General features: G+C 61.0%; 1 protein-coding gene across 2 annotated transcripts; it reads left to right on the top strand.

Moving 5' to 3' along the window:
- The first annotated feature begins 852 nt into the window (after positions 1-852).
- On the top strand, positions 853-13,915 carry LOC102522446 (RIMS-binding protein 3A). 2 transcript variants are annotated; one of them, XM_032471584.1, is made up of 4 exons: positions 853-891; positions 1,363-1,449; positions 5,354-6,313; positions 6,779-13,915. In XM_032471584.1, exon 4 carries the CDS (start codon positions 8,655-8,657, stop codon positions 13,677-13,679), a length of 5,025 nt encoding a protein of 1,674 aa, XP_032327475.1. In that variant the 5' UTR covers positions 853-891; positions 1,363-1,449; positions 5,354-6,313; positions 6,779-8,654; the 3' UTR covers positions 13,680-13,915. The 2 variants fall into 2 exon arrangements, with proteins under 2 accessions (XP_032327475.1, XP_032327474.1); XM_032471583.1 differs by having other exon boundaries at positions 889-1,449.
- Positions 13,916-14,865: the final 950 nt, after the last annotated feature.

Raw genomic sequence — 14,865 nt, 5'->3', positions numbered from 1 at the left:
GGAGCGCGGAGGACGAGGGGCGGGCAGGGAAGGAGCTGGGCAGGAGGCCCGCGCCGCGGCCGGCCGACCCCCGCCCTCCCGCCTCCCGGGGCAGGACTTGCCGCTGTGTGACTCCGCAGTCACAGGCGACAGTCTGCTCGCACCCGGCGCAACCTAGAGCGCCTGCCACAGACCGGCCTAACTTTGGCCCCGCGGCCGCCTCCCCGCGAGCCCCCCGCCCCGCGCGGCCCGCCCGGCCGGCTCCCAGCCCGGAGCGCTGCGGCCCAGGGCGGGGCGGCTCCGCGGCGCGGGCTCGCTCCGGCCGCGCTCCGGCGCTCGGGCCTCCCGCCGGCGCCGGTGGGCCTGTCGCCGCCGCCCCGGCCCGGGGGCCGCCACCGCGCGGAGCGAGCCCGCGGACCGGGCGGGGCGGCTGGACGGGGCCGGCGGGGGCCGGGGGCCGGCGCGGCCTGGCGCTCCCGTCGGGGCTGCGGCCTAGGCGGCCCCGTTAGCTCCCTCAGCGCGCAAGGCCCGTGGCGGCGGAGCCGCACGGGGCGGGGGGCGGCGGCGGCGGCGGCGCCCGAGGGGCCCGGGCGGCCGCGGGGCCCTGGCCCGCCGCCGCCCCCCGCCCGCCCGCCGGCGCCGGAGAATGGCTTTTACCTTCATCAGCCTCCTGCTGGCCGCCATCTTGGATCTGGTGCTGCTGCTGGCCCAGAATGCATCGCGGCCGCCGGGCGCCGGAGCCCCCGCACTTCCTGGAGCGGGGGAGGGGCGGGCGGCGGCGCGGCGCCTGGCGAAGCGCCTACTGTGCGCCGGCGGCGGCGCGGGAGGCCGGGAGAGCGGGGCCAGCGCGAGGAGGCCGTGCCCTCACGGGCGTCCAGTGCGGTGGCGCTTGGAAACAGTGCCTGGCACACAGTAGGTTCACAGTGAACATGAGATGGGTGAGCAGCCAGGCACTGCTAAGCGCTGCTAAGGGCGAAAGGAAAACCGGGTGACGGGAGTGGCTGTGCGGACCTACTTCTCATCAGGACGTCGGGAGCCTCCCTGAGGGAACAGAAGAAATTAATAATAGCTAACACGCACCGTGAACAGCTCCATTTCACAGAAGCACAGAGGAGGCCCAGGGTTTGCCCAAGGTCACGCAGTCAGCCAGGGGCAGGGCCCGACTGCTGCTCCACAGTCTACGCTGGGACCTGGACCCTGGGAAGGAGCAGCCCGAGGGAGGAAGGGGAATGCTTCAAACAGGGGAAGCAGCACGGGCAGAAACCATGGGACCGTCCGAGTGGCCAGAATGGAGTAAGACAGTTTAGAGTGAGCGAGGAGGGTGGGTGACAGACAGCCTTGTAGGAACCAGAGACATGTGGCTTTTCTTCTCCGTGGGGTGAGTGGCCTTCGGCGGATGAACAGCAAGCAGCCACAGAGCGAGACGCGCGTGTGTAAGGAGAGGACTCTGGTTGGAGGATGGAGGATGAGGTAGGTAGAGGATGAGAGGGGAGCAGGGCCATTGCAGCCACCGGGGCAAAGAGGTGATGGTGGTTTGGACCACAGGTGGCAGTGCAGGCAAAGAGGAGGGTATAGCTTCAGATCATTTAAGCTGGTGATGGAATTTTTCTCCATTCTAAGAGCAATCAGTTAAAAAAAAAAAAGCAGTTTTCTATGAGAGGAGAGAGAAAAAGGTACTGGAGATGTATAGCCTGGAATAGAGCCAGCCTCCCACCCAGCATCTGGGAGCCCAGGCTTAATACAGGGAAAGAGTGGGGGAAAACTAGATGCTAGGAGGGCAGGGTATAGCTCAGTGATAGAGCATGTGCTTAGCATGCACGAGGTCCTGGGTTCAATCTCCAGTATCTCCATTAAAAAAATTATAAAAAAGAAACCTAATTACCTCCCCCCGCAAACAAAAACCCAGAAACTAGATGATAAACCTTATACATTTAAGGACCCTGTGTGCCTTTTATTTCCCCCAAGGGCTGACACACAGTGGGAGCTCAGTAAAAATTTGGCAAATGTATGAGGGACTCCATAAGCCAGCTCCTTAGAGCTGGAGGAGACTTGGGAACCTGGCTTGGGAACTGACTCCATGGTCCTACTGTGCACTGGACCTGGTGCTTAGTGGGCCCAGGTCACAGAGGGAGCATGGTTCCTGCCCCTCACCTTGACATGCTAAACCAGGAACAGAGAGTGCGATTGGGAGAGGTGAGTGCTGAGAACTAGCCTTTGCTGTGGTTTCTCCCATATCCTCACCCCCTGGGCAAGATGGCTCTCTTCCGCCCACATTGCAAGTAGGGAACAGAGGCCCTGGGCAGCAGAGTGCCGTGGTTAAACAAGCACATGGTCTGTCCAAGTATGAAAGCTGCCTGGTCTTTGGGGCCCCTGTCCTGCTCTTAAACCTCCACTGCTCCCCTGTCTTCTTGTCACCCTAGCTCTCCTCCACTCCACCCACCCTGTTCATCCAGACCTGACCTTTCCATGCCATGCCCCCGAGCCTCCCATCCAGAATGGTCTCTTCCTCCTCTTCCCTCTCCTTCTGGGTTCCAGGCCCTCCTGCTCAAACTGACCGCAGTTGCTCCTTCCTCCAATCAGCTCAGGTCCTGGATGTTCACCTGCTAGGTTCAGGGGAGGAGATACAGAGGTGGCACTTGCTGTCAAGAGGCTTGTCACACCCTAGGGAGGCAAAAGGAAAACAGGTGTGAGGGTTTGGTGAGGTGCACAGGCTCAGTGGAGGGTCCTTACCGGGACCAGGGTCTGGGCCCAGGAGAGGAGGAAGCATCACAGGGTGAAGTGCCTCTGCTAAGGCAGGAAACTGGCAGTGGCACTCACTGAGCGGTGCCTGGCTCTGGGCTGGACATTTACACCCACCACTGAGCTCCTTGGCACAGCAGAGCCATACTAAGATGCTCTATCTCACGGGTGAGGAAGCTGGGGCCCTGAGAGAAGTAGCCTGCCCTGCGTCACCCAGCTGGGAAGGGAGCTCCAGGAGTGGAGCCCACTGTGGTCCATGTGGTGACGTTCCACCTTGACCTCCCTCTGTGGCCCAAAGCCTCGCATCCTGCATCCCTTCCTTCCCCCAACCAGTGCCCCAGCCTCTGCCATGCCCTTTGCCTGTGGTGCCCTGTTCGTTCCCTCCCCCAGCACCCCCTTGTCCATCTGGGAGGTGGTAGTCATGCCTCAGGACTAGCATGACTTTCCACGCCCACTTGGGGAACTTGACAGCCTGCAGTGTGCTGGGTCCCCCAGGATGAATGCACAAGCCTTCCTTTGACGCCTGCAAACAGCCTCTGAGGTCAGAACTGTTACCAGCCCCACTGACAGAGAAAGACACGGAGGCTCAAGGGGCCAATCAAGTTTTCCCTCAGCCACCTGGCTGGTCAGAGGATCAAGCCCAAGTCTACTCTCCGACTGCAAGGTCTGGGAGACTCAGCCGACCCAAGGGCTCCCTCTTTCTCTTCTCCCCCACCCCCATTCTCTCTCTTTCCCTCCATCCTTCCTTCCTCCCTTCCTTCACAACCTCCACTAGAGTTTCTCTGTGCTTAGTGAATGAAGAAATTAACACAGCACCTGCCCCCCACCTACTGCCCTGACCAGACTGGGTGCTTGGCAAATGTTTGAGGAAGGAAAGACTCCCCTGACCTAGAGCCTTGGCCAACTGGCTGGACAAAAGTTATCGCCGCTGGTGTCAGTCAGCCTTCAGGCTGCATAGGGAGGAGGGTGATTGGAATAGGCCCAGAGTGGAGAGAAAGGCAGATGCAGAAGACAGAAGATGGGTCTGTCCTGGTGACAGTGGGCAGGCGGAAGCCAAGATGCTGCCAGCAGCAGCAGGGTCCTTGGGAAGCAGCAGCCACTTGTCTGGGAGCTTAGGGGTCACAATGGGACTCCAGTGGCCAGAGCCAGTGCGCCAGACCATATCGACACCAGTTCAGAGCCCGGAGTTGGGTCACATGGGCCTGGGCACAAGTCCTTGTGGAACCGAGGCAGTTTCCTCCTCTGGAGAGGACAGTGCCAGTTTCCCTGGCTATGGTGAGGACTCAGGGACAAGGCTGGTCATGTGCTGGTGGGGATGGGTTGGCATACACCTGGGAAGCAGGGCCAGGGCTGCCAGGTAAGAGGAAGAGAGCTAGAAGCTGGCACACACTGCCCCACGCAGGAGGGTGTGGACCAGCCACGGTCAGCTGCAGAGCCCAGGAAGCAGAGGCAGACACCGGCAGGTCCCTCTCCAGGTTTCTATCCAGGAGGGAACAGTGCTGGTAGTGCCAGGCCTCCCATGACCAAGAACAGGGAGTTCTGCTTGCAGTGCTGCTGAGGGACCCTCTGTGAGCTCCAGTTTCTCCCCCAGGCACAGGAGCACCAAGACAGAATTGTGAAGAATTGAAGCCAGGAGGGAGTAGGCCTGCCCCAGGCAGGGTAGGCACAGGGCGAGGGGTGGGGGTGGGGGTGCAGGGAGGGCTGGTGCAGGCGGCCAGACTTCACGGGGCCACGGGATTGGCAGGTCCCTCGGCCTAAATCTGACCTTAGCTCTGGGCAGCATCACACCGTCTCTGGCCTTAGCTCTTGGGAAGCCTGCTCTGGTGGGGTCTTCACCCTGTAAGCACCATACCCCTCGCTCCCCTCACTGGACCCCTCTCTGAATTCACTTGGTTCCTTTGCCATATTTGTGTTTCACATCTGCATCTGCCCTTAGGTTGTGAATGCCACAGGGACAGAGGCCACCTCTGGCCAGCTGGTCTCTGCCTTCTTCAGTTGTGTAATTATTGAGCACATCCCACATACCAGGCAGCCTCCTAGATGAGGAGACATCGGAGAACAGGCAGAAAACACATGGACCCCAAAGTGAGAGGAGCAGGCTGGAAGGCTGGAGGTTCTGGAGCTCTGGAGGTTAGGAGCTTAAAGGTCTCCGCTGGGTTCTCAGGATGGAGCCCAGGGCCCTCACCAAGGCCACCAGCTCTGCAGAGCTCAGAGTTTAATGGTGTTTCTAGAGTTTTAAGTCACCCTAAAAATCTGACAAATGTCACTCGTCAGTGGCTGTGTCTCATCGAAGCAGGTAGGGACACTGTCTCCCCTCCAGCTCTGGCCCTTCAGTATTTCCCAGGAGCCCTGGAACCCCAAGGAACCCAGTTTGAAAACCACCCATGTAATCTATCCCTGTCATATTATAGGCAAGAAAGCTGAGACTCAGAGAATACGGTCTGGCTCCCCAAGCTCAGAGTCCCTGGGGGTGACAGGCAGGTCACTGGACAGTCACCGTACATGTGATGAGTGTGTGGTAGCTTGCTCATACTTGGGACTGCACTCACAAGGGCCTTGAGTGGCACCAGCATGGGCAGTCGCTGGATGGTTACTGTGTCCCCAAGACTCACCCAGGGTCCCCTCCCTGATGCAGACCTGATGGCTAGAGGCCTTGCTTGAGCTGCAGCAGGACAGCCAGGCTGTGGGCCCCACCCAGATTCGTCATAGCTGCCCTTGTGCCCTGGAAGCCACCCACTCCCTCTGAGCCTCGGGGCCTCAACCTCCATCACACAGAGCTCTGCTAAGGGCCCCATGAAGACATGCTTCCCCGTGGCAACACAACCACCTGGCACATCCCTCTCACCTCTCAAACAAAAGAGCACCTGGAGCCACAAGTCCCTGAGCTCTACTTACTCGCTGCTGTCCAAAGGCATCCCCCGTGCCACAGCGGGCTTCAAGGGAACTCAGTCCGAAATACAGATCACGGCAGAAAAGGTGGAGCCCATCAGCCCCAGGCTGTGAGCACAGCATGTGCTTCTCTGAGCCATGGTTTTCCCACCTGCGAGCTGGGGCCAAGATCATCTGCCTGCCTACCAGGGGACCTGACTGTGAGAAGAGTGTCTGTCTGTCCTGCACCAGGAGCAACCCAGGAAGGTCGGTCCCAGAAGAGAGGCTGTATAGGGGAGAGGAAGTTCACTCAAAGGGTCCTGTGGGGGCTTGTGGCTGGACAGCCTCCCTCAGAGTAGCACAGCCTGAGTCGTGAAAGGCCCAGTGCTGCCCAGGCCAGGCTGGCACACACACTGAGAAGCAAAGGGGTCTCTGATGGATCACATGTGGTCACAAGATAAGGACTGGATGCAAGTGGCCGGGTACCAGATGTCCATCCACATCTCCCAGGGGGCCACTTGGTGCTGGGGCAGGAAGCCGTGTGTGTGTGTGTGTGTGTTCTCTGCAGCTCAGGACCCTCCAGCATCTCTGCTGAGGACTGAGCCTCACTCCCTGCCCAGCCTGATGCCTCTGCTCAAGACCCCAGTGGGAAGCCTGGAGCCTAAGGACACAGCCCTTGCTGCCAGTTGGTACCTGACTGTGGGAGGCTGGCCAGCCATGTCACCAGGTGAGGCCATGCCCTTCATGCCCTGCCTCCCTGCCTGGCCCTGAGTCCCTAACCCTCCTTTCTAGGGAGGGACTTTCACTTACCCGCCTCTGAGCCTCCTCTGAGCCCACCCTGGGCAGGGACACAAATGTGTATCAGACACATCCCTGCTGTAAAAGGAGAGGCACCAGGTTGTGTGATCAGAGCTGCAGAGTCCTGGCTTGACCAAGCCTGGCCTGGAGAGTTGGGGAAAGCTTTCTGGAGGAGGCACTGCTAAATAGAGGCCAAAGTGAAGACAAGATTGGTAGTAGGTGAGTGGACACACCCCACTAGCCAGCCCAGTCACCTTGAGCAGAACCCTAATCCCAAGGGACTTAGGACTTCTAATCTGGAAAATGGGTGGTTTAAATCATGTATAGCAGGCATTGGCACCGAACAAGACACACTTAGTAGGTCTGCAGTGGGCAGTGTTATTTTTGTCTCCAGCCAGGTTGGTATCCAAGGCAGAGGGAACAGCACATGCAAAGGCCCAGAGGCCTTTGAGCCAGAAGAATCCTTCAGACTCCTGGAAGCAGCTTGTGAGGATCCAAGCCAAGCCCTGGAGAGCGAGATGGGAACTTACACATACCTCTGCAGCTCCTACTCTACACCCAGCCCTCAGCTGACAGAGTCCTCATGTCCCTCCAACCCTGGGAAGCTGGTGGTATTAATACACCCACTGTGCAGAGGCTGGGAGAGGTGAGGTCACCAGCAATGGCCCTTCAGCCAAAAAGTGGCAGAGCCTGGATGGCTTCCCACTTGCCACAAGGCATTGGGAGTGAGTCCAAGGGAGCACAGAGAGTACCTGCATGCTTCCACCATGACAGCCCTGCCCAGCCTCAGCCCAATCCCTGCCTTACAGACCTCAGTTTCCCTACCTGTGAAAGAGGGCCTAAGATTAAAATCAGTGAGCTGCCAGGGAGCCTTGCTCTGTTTGAGCACCGTAGACACTCTCACCTCCTTGAAACCTTACAAACAGAGGAAATGAATGCTCAGAGAGGTCAGGGAACTCTGGGAGGTCACACAGCACAGAAGGGAGCCACATATTAGCCCATTTTACAGATGACAACATGGGAGTGACTCAAAAAGCTGAAGGACTCTTTGACCCCAAGGCCCACCAGCTCTAACCATCTGACACAATGCCCCTTGGAGAGCCATGGAAAGTTCTCTGGCCCTGCTGTCTCCAGGGAGGTGGTTTAGGGACCCAGCTGGGCCCATGAGGGCCTCTGGCTTTACTTTGTGGAAAAGCAGGCAGCCCCAGGCACTCCTGGGCCAGACCAAAGGGCAGGCTAGGCCCTCACATCAGCCCCATCCTCTCACCTCCCTCCCTGCTGCCCCCACCCTGGGGTTCCACTTGACCCTCTCTCCTTCTGCAGACGTCAAATGTGAGGCTCCCCGCTGGGACAAAGCCTGGGGAGGGGTCCTCCCAATTACAACCTTGAGATTGGTTGGATGGAGTCCGGGTGCCCACGGAATCTGGAGGCAGAATTTTGCAGGTTTGCATCCCTACGTCGCTACTTCTCGGCTATGTGACCGTGGGGAGGATGGTGGGGAGCATCCCTGCAGGGTGATTGTAAAAGTGAACCAAGAAATCACAGGTCAGGCCTCTGGTCCTCAAAGGAGCCCTTCTCGCCTGTCTCAGTTGGCACCATGCCCAGGCCATGGGCTGGAGACTTCTGTGTCAAATGGTCATAGGAGGTTTATAGGTAATATATATCATATATAAAGCATGCAACTCTTTGGAAGGGGTCCTTGGCAGGGTAGGTGCAGTGGGGGTGCAGCAGTCAGCTGCCTGCCCAGGGTTCACCCCCAAGTTTGGGCATATCTTATTGTGGTTTCTAGTCACCACACCACCTGAATCCGTATCCTGGCCAGGTGGGGTCTGCTCACTCCGCATTGGTGATCTTGACTCACATGCTAAGTAAGCCCTTTTCTCCAGGCCCAGAGAAGCTGCTCAGGCTTCCCATGAGCTGTTGTCCTGGAAGGGGTCATGTGGTACCTGGGTCACAAGGGACATGGTACCAGGAACAGGGAGACGCCTGGGGTCAGAGACACCCCTGGGCATCCTGGGAAGGGCAAGCGCTGTGTTGAGCAGGGGTGTGTAGAGTCCAGCCCCTACGCAGGCAGCCGAGAGAGGAGTGCGTGCTAGTGTTCCCACCGCAGGGGGTGGGGGAACGCGCCCAGAGGCGGAAGGAGCTCGCGGAGACCCTCAGGGGCGCCGGAAGGGGCGCGCGGGGCGGTTGGCCGCGGCCGGGGCGGCGGCCGTTGGCGAGCGGCGGCCTGGGCCAGGCGAGGTCAGGCGTCTGGCCAGGCCGCGGCCACCATGACCAAGGACTCGCCCAGCCCTTTGGGCGGGGGCCGCGCGACACCCAAGAAGCAGGCTACTCCGGGCCCGGCGGCGGTGGCGGTGCTGGAGGAGCAGAGGAGGGAGCTGGTGAAGCTGCGGGCCGAGCTGGAGGCGGAGCGGGTGCGCGGGCGAGCCGAGCGGCGGCGCTTCGCGGCCCAGGCACGCCAGCTGCGGGAGGCGGCCGAGCGGGAGCAGCAGCAGCTGGTTGACCACCTGCGCTCCAAGTGGGAGGCCCAGCGCGGCCGGGAGCTGCGGCAGCTGCAGAAGGAAATGCTGCGGGAGCGCGAGGTCGAGATCCGGCAGCTGCTGCGCTGGAAGGAGGCCGAGATGCGGCAGCTGCAGCAGCTGCTGCACCGCGAGCGTGACGGCGTCGTGCGCCAGGCCCGGGAGCTGCAGCGCCAGCTGGCCGAGGAGCTGGTGAACCGCGGCTACTGCGGCCGCGCGGGGGCGCCCGAAGTCGCCGCCGCGCAGTGCCGCTGTCGCCTGCAGGAAGTGCTGGCGCAGCTCCGCTGGGAGACGGACGGCGAGCAGGCCTCGCGCATCCGCCACCTACAGGCGGCCCTCGACGTGGAACGCCAGCTCTTCCTCAAGTACATCCTGGAGCACTTCCGCTGGCACCCCGCTCTGTCCGGCGTCCCCGACCCCCAGGCGGTGGAATCTTCGGAAGAGCGGTCCCCTGAGACCGCCGTAAAGTCCGCACGTCGACTCGAATCCCTCGGCAGCCTGAATGCGGGCACCCGCGCACGCTCCCGCTCCCTCGAACGGGTGCCCTCGGCGAGCTCCGGCTCCCCAGACAGCCTGCTCCCCGTGCGCGTCAGCTCCCTCGATTCCTTGGCACCAGCGAGTTCCCGCTCGCTCGACAGCACCCTGAGTCGCCCCAAGGCCCCGGAATCCTCCTCGCCAGATGCCTCCATCCTGGGCTCCCTGTGCCCCCCGCAGCCGCCACCATCGGAGCACAGGAGACCTGACGACCCACCAGGAGGGGAAGAGTCCAGGAGCCAGACCTGCGAAGCCCTGACTCCTTTGTCGCCGGGCCAGGACTATGGCGAGCTCGTGAAGCAGAACTCAGAGCTGACCGAGGCGTTGCAGGTGCTGGCCCTCCGCTGCTCTAGCCTCCGCGAAGAGAACCTGAAGCTGCGGCGCGCTGGCTTCCCCGACGAGGCGGACGAGAAGGTGAAGCGGCTCAAGGTGAAGCACGCCGAGCTAACTGGCCTCGCGCGACGCCTGGAGGACCGGGCCCGCAAGCTGCAGGAAACCAACCTGCGGGCTATGAGCGCGCCTGTGCCCGGCGATAGCCTTGCTGGCCTGGAGCTGTGCCAGGCCCTCGCCCGCCAACGCGCGCGGGACTTGTCGGAGCAGGCGAGCGCGCTGCTGGCCAAGGACAAGCAGATTGAAGAGCTGCGGCAGGAGTGCCACCTGCTGCAGGCGCGTGTCGCCTCAGGCCTTAGCAGCGCACAGCTCCCTGGCGGGGGCGCCGCCTGCGCCCTGTGGCTTAACGTCAGCGACTTGGACCGGTTGCAGCGCGAGTCCCAGCGGGAGGTGCTGCGCCTGCAGAGGCAGTTAACACTGCAGCAGGCCGCCAGCCACGCCCGGGAGGAGGCAGGCGGCCAGAGCGCGCCCCGCGAGGAGGCGCGGCGCCAAGTGCAGGCGCTGGAGCTGGAGCTGGGTGCGCGGCGGCGAGAGTGCGAGGAGCTGGGCGCGCAGGCGGCGGCAGCGCAGAGACGCGGCGAAGAGGCCGAGGCACAGCTGCAGGCGGCGCTCCGCCAGGGCTCCCGGCTGGCCACGGAGAACGCACGGCTGCAGGCCCAGGCCGACTGGACGCGGAAGGTGGCGGCCGAGAACGACGATGTGCGCGGGCAGCTGGGCCGCGCGTGCCAGGAGCGCGATGCCGCCGGCCTTCTGGCCGGGCAGCTGCTGCAGCAGGCGGCTCAAGGGCAGGACAGGCAGCAACAGCTGCAGCACGATCTGCAGAAGGCCCTGTGTGATCTCCAGGCTGCCCGGGAGGAGATGCGGGCACTGCAGTGTCATCCTGGTCACCTTCCCCAGGAACTCCAGGGGGGCCCCCAGGCCCCAGAATCCCAAGTGAAAAGTTGGGAAAGAACCAAGTTTCAGCCAGAGCCTGAAGACCAAGCATCATCCCAGCCCAGCAGGGACAAACAAGAGAAGAAGGGAGACTCCCTGCAGGAGAACCCATTTGCCCTCAGGGAGCCAGCCAGTGCCCCCCAAGTGCCAGACAGAGGTCCAACCAGCCAACCTCTGGACTCCAGCCCCTACACCAAGAAAACCAGCTCCCAGTCGAACTCCACCTCTGAGGTGGAGTCCATGTGGGCCACTGTGCCATCTTGCCCCACTCTAGATGTGGACACAGCCAGCGAGGTGGAGGACCTGGAGCCAGATAGTGTGCCCTTGACCCTGGAAGTGGGGGGCTCAGAGGCCCCTGCCACTCCCAAGCTCAAAGTCTTCCTGGCTCGGTATAGCTACAACCCATTTGAGGGGCCCAATGAGTACCCTGAAAGTGAGCTGCCCCTCACGGCTGGGGATTATGTATTTATCTTTGGGGACATGGATGAGGATGGCTTCTATGAAGGGGAGCTGGAGGACGGCCGGCAGGGGCTGGTGCCATCCCACCTGGTGGAGCAGATTCCAGACAGCGACATCCTGGGCTGCCTGCCCCCTGAGTCCCCTGACCATGGCCCCACTCGACTCCCAGCCAGGCAGGGCAAAGCTTCCAAAGATGACAGTGGTCACAGCCTATTACCTGGGAAAGCGCAGGGGACAGTGGACAGGGGGCCATGCCAGATAGTGTGGGTGGGCTCTGAGACAGGAGTGGCAAGAGAGAGCTCAGATGCCAAGACGGAAGACTGCTGGCTGGGCTCTTGGCAGAGTGTGGACGAACAAGGCTTCTCCAAACCTCTTCTGGGAGCCAACCAGATCCTTTGTGTGGCCCCCACACAACTTTGTCTGAGAAGTATTGCAGCCACATCGGCCGAGATCACCTGGGGTGGCAGCAGCTACCCCCACATGGTGTACCTTGGTGATGTGGAGTGCACCCAGACCCCAGCGGGTGTGAGCTGCTACACCTTCCACCACCTGCATCCTGGCACGAGGTACCAGGCGCGAGTGGAGGTGCGCCCACTGTGGAACTCGCTGCAAGTGCGCTGGGAAAAAATGTCCTCCACCATCACCTTCAACACTCCCTTGGCAGGACCCCCTGACCCACCACTGGATGTGCTGGTGGAGCGCCACACCTCCCCAGGCCTCCTGGTGGTGAGCTGGCTCCCTGTGACCATCGATTCAGCGGGGTCCTCCAACGGCGTCCAGGTCACTGGCTATGCTGTGTATGCCGATGGGCTCAAGGTCGCAGAGGTCACCGATGGCACTGCTGGGAGCACCCTGTTGGAATTTTCCCAGCTTCAGCTGCCCCTGATGTGTCAGAAGATTTCAGTAAGAACCATGTCGCTTTGCGGTGAGTCCCTGGATTCAGTGCCCGCTCAGATCCCTGAGGACTGCTTTTCCTGTCTCCAATGTCCAAAGACTTCTCCCTTTAGCTACACCTGTGGGGACCCATCCACCTGCAGAGTCACCTTCCCCATCTGGCCTCAGAGGCTGGCGCTGGCTCCCCTGAGTGCCAAGTTCAGCCCCCACACCTCTGGAAGCTGCGGGGAGCCCCAGGCCCAGTTCCCAGAAGCATTTCCTGAAGAACCCCCAAGGAGGCAGTCCCCGATGCCCAAACTGAGATCAGAGGGACAATGTCCAAGTGCAGGGTTGGGCAGCCAAGCCCAGGGGCCCACAGAGCCCCAGGAGCTCTGCATGAAGGACCTGCTCTTTCAGAAGAATCCCCAGAACCACAGGCTGCCCCTGCCCAGAGGCCAGGCTTGGGGAGAAAACTGCTACCAACACACAGGCACCAGCCCGAGCCCTGCTCTGGGAGGCACCCGTCTGTCTCCTGAGTGTGGGCCCCGGAAGGAGCCATGTCAGAAGAAGACTGTCCATGAGAAGGTCCTCAGACAAAAGCAAGATGCCCCTGTGTCTGCCCCTGCCCCACTGGGTGCCAGCCAACGATACGTGTCTGACTTCTGTGACATTTTGCATGAGGAAGTTGGGCACTTGTGTCTGTGGGCCACAGAGGGGCAAGAGCAGAGGAAGGAGCTTAGGAGCCAGAGTGGGCGAGGTCAGGCTCTGGGGGGCAAGAGAGAGTGCTGGCTCCGAGAGCCCAGCTTGGCGCTGTATTCTGCTCCATCCAGCAAAGCCATCAGGATGTCCAGGGCTGACCCCCCTGCACTGGGAACGAGGGTGGACTCCCCAGCCAGGGTCTTGGTGGCCCTCTCTGATTATGACCCCCTGGAGATGTCTGCCAGCCCTGAGGCTGCAGAGGAGGAGCTGGCTTTCCAGAAAGGGCAGTTATTGAAAGTGTGGGGCGAGCATGATGGGCAAGTGGGCAATAGCCCTGAGCACTTGGTGGCCGAGGCTGAGGTGGGCACAGAGTGGACTGGCAGGAGGTGGCATTTGCCGGGACAAGGGCCTCTGCCCTCTGGGGCCCGCATTGACGACTTTGAGGGACTCACCAGCCCCCTGGGCTCCTTCCCCATGCCCCTGGGGAGCTCCAGGAGGCCCTCCCCGTGGACCCCAACCACCATGATGGCGGCTCTGGACTATGACCCCAGGAACGGGCAGGCAGGGGGCTCGGTGAAGGGCAAACTGTCCCTGAGGGTGGGGGATGTGGTCACAGTCTATGGGCCTGTGGATGACAAGGGATTCTACTATGGAGAGTCAGGTGGCCACAGAGGCCTGGTCCCAGCTCACCTGCTGGACCACGTGTCCCTCCACAGAGTGAGCATAGCTCCCTGCCAGGGCAGGGACCTCTGGCCACCCTCGCCCACAGGGACCACCACCAGCACCCTCCCCACTTCCATGAGCAGCTCATGCTCCACGAGGCCCCCTGCAGAACTGACGGCAGCCCAGGCCTCCCCTGGTCTCCAGAGCAGCAGGGCAGAAGTCTAAACTGAGTTGCTTCCAAAAGAAAGCCAGCAGCCCCCTGAGAGGTGGGCAGGCCGGTCTCCGTGGCGGGTGTTTGGAGAAGTGCCTCTCTCTGCAATCTGTCAGTAGGCGTTCTCCTTAGGAGTTTAGCCTTATTCACCCATTGCCTTGTATGAACATCTCAAGAAAAGCCGCCTCTTAAAAAGAAAAAAAGTGACCTGAATGTTATTTTTCTATCTTATGTTCAACTCCTCATTAAAATGTTCATGGAAAAAAAGAAAAAGAATATTTTAGAAGCAAAAGTGCAAGCAGGGAAACAAGCCTGCCTCTCCTCACTGTCTGTGCAGGGCCCTCGAGGGCTGCAGACACATGTTCCCGATGGAGGTTGGGGGTCATGATCTTTAGGGGGCTCAGCTCAGTGTCTGAGGGTCCAGCAGAGAGTCAGAGCTGAGAAGCCGGGCATCACTACAGGTGGGCTGTGCGCCAGGGCTCAGCCCTTTGTGGAGGGTGGGGTCAGAGCCCCCCAGCTGGGGGCCCCACTCCCCACATTAGTAACGGCCCCCTTTCCCCAGGGCTTCTCACTTCTGAGGGGCCTCCCTGGGAGGGCATGTCCACATTCACCCCATTTACAGAAGAACCCCTGAAGCCAGAGGGTCCCCTGGTTTCAGGTCACACCACTGCAGAGCCACTTCCTCCCATGGTCCTCCGGGATGCCCTCTCTGGAGGGCGGGGACCAAGGGTGGTCTTCATTCTTCTCTACTTCTGCTTGATGCTCCCACTTTTCCCCACGTCCCCGCTGCTATCAGAGGAAGGGCACCACCTTCCTGGGGGACAGGAGGAACCAACCAGGGCATCCTGGCTGGAAGAATTGGAACCACAGGCAGGTTCTCTGGGGATTTGGTGGATCAGATCTAGAATGTTCCACCACCCTGTCCCCAGGGCTAGAGATGGGAAAAGGGAAGGGCAGGCCCAGGGGGTCCCTCAGCCTGACACATTCACTGCTGCCTTATCCTCAACACTGGAACCAGTGTGGTGTGCACACACACTGACCACTTGTGAGCGAAAGCTGCGGGCCACGACTAGGGAGGAAGGCGTCCACCCAGGGCCACTCTGGTCCTCTCTCGCATGCAACCACCACATCTCACAGTGAGAAGTCAGGCTCAGAGGCTCCTCAGCTGGCTTGAGGAGAAAACCCAGACTGGCTCTCAGT

This window comes from Camelus ferus, chromosome 32 (genome assembly GCF_009834535.1).
Source record: "Camelus ferus isolate YT-003-E chromosome 32, BCGSAC_Cfer_1.0, whole genome shotgun sequence".
In the NCBI taxonomy this organism is placed as follows: domain Eukaryota; kingdom Metazoa; phylum Chordata; class Mammalia; order Artiodactyla; family Camelidae; genus Camelus; species Camelus ferus.
Note: the sequence above shows the minus strand (reverse complement) of the source record. Positions and strands in the feature narration are given on the sequence as shown.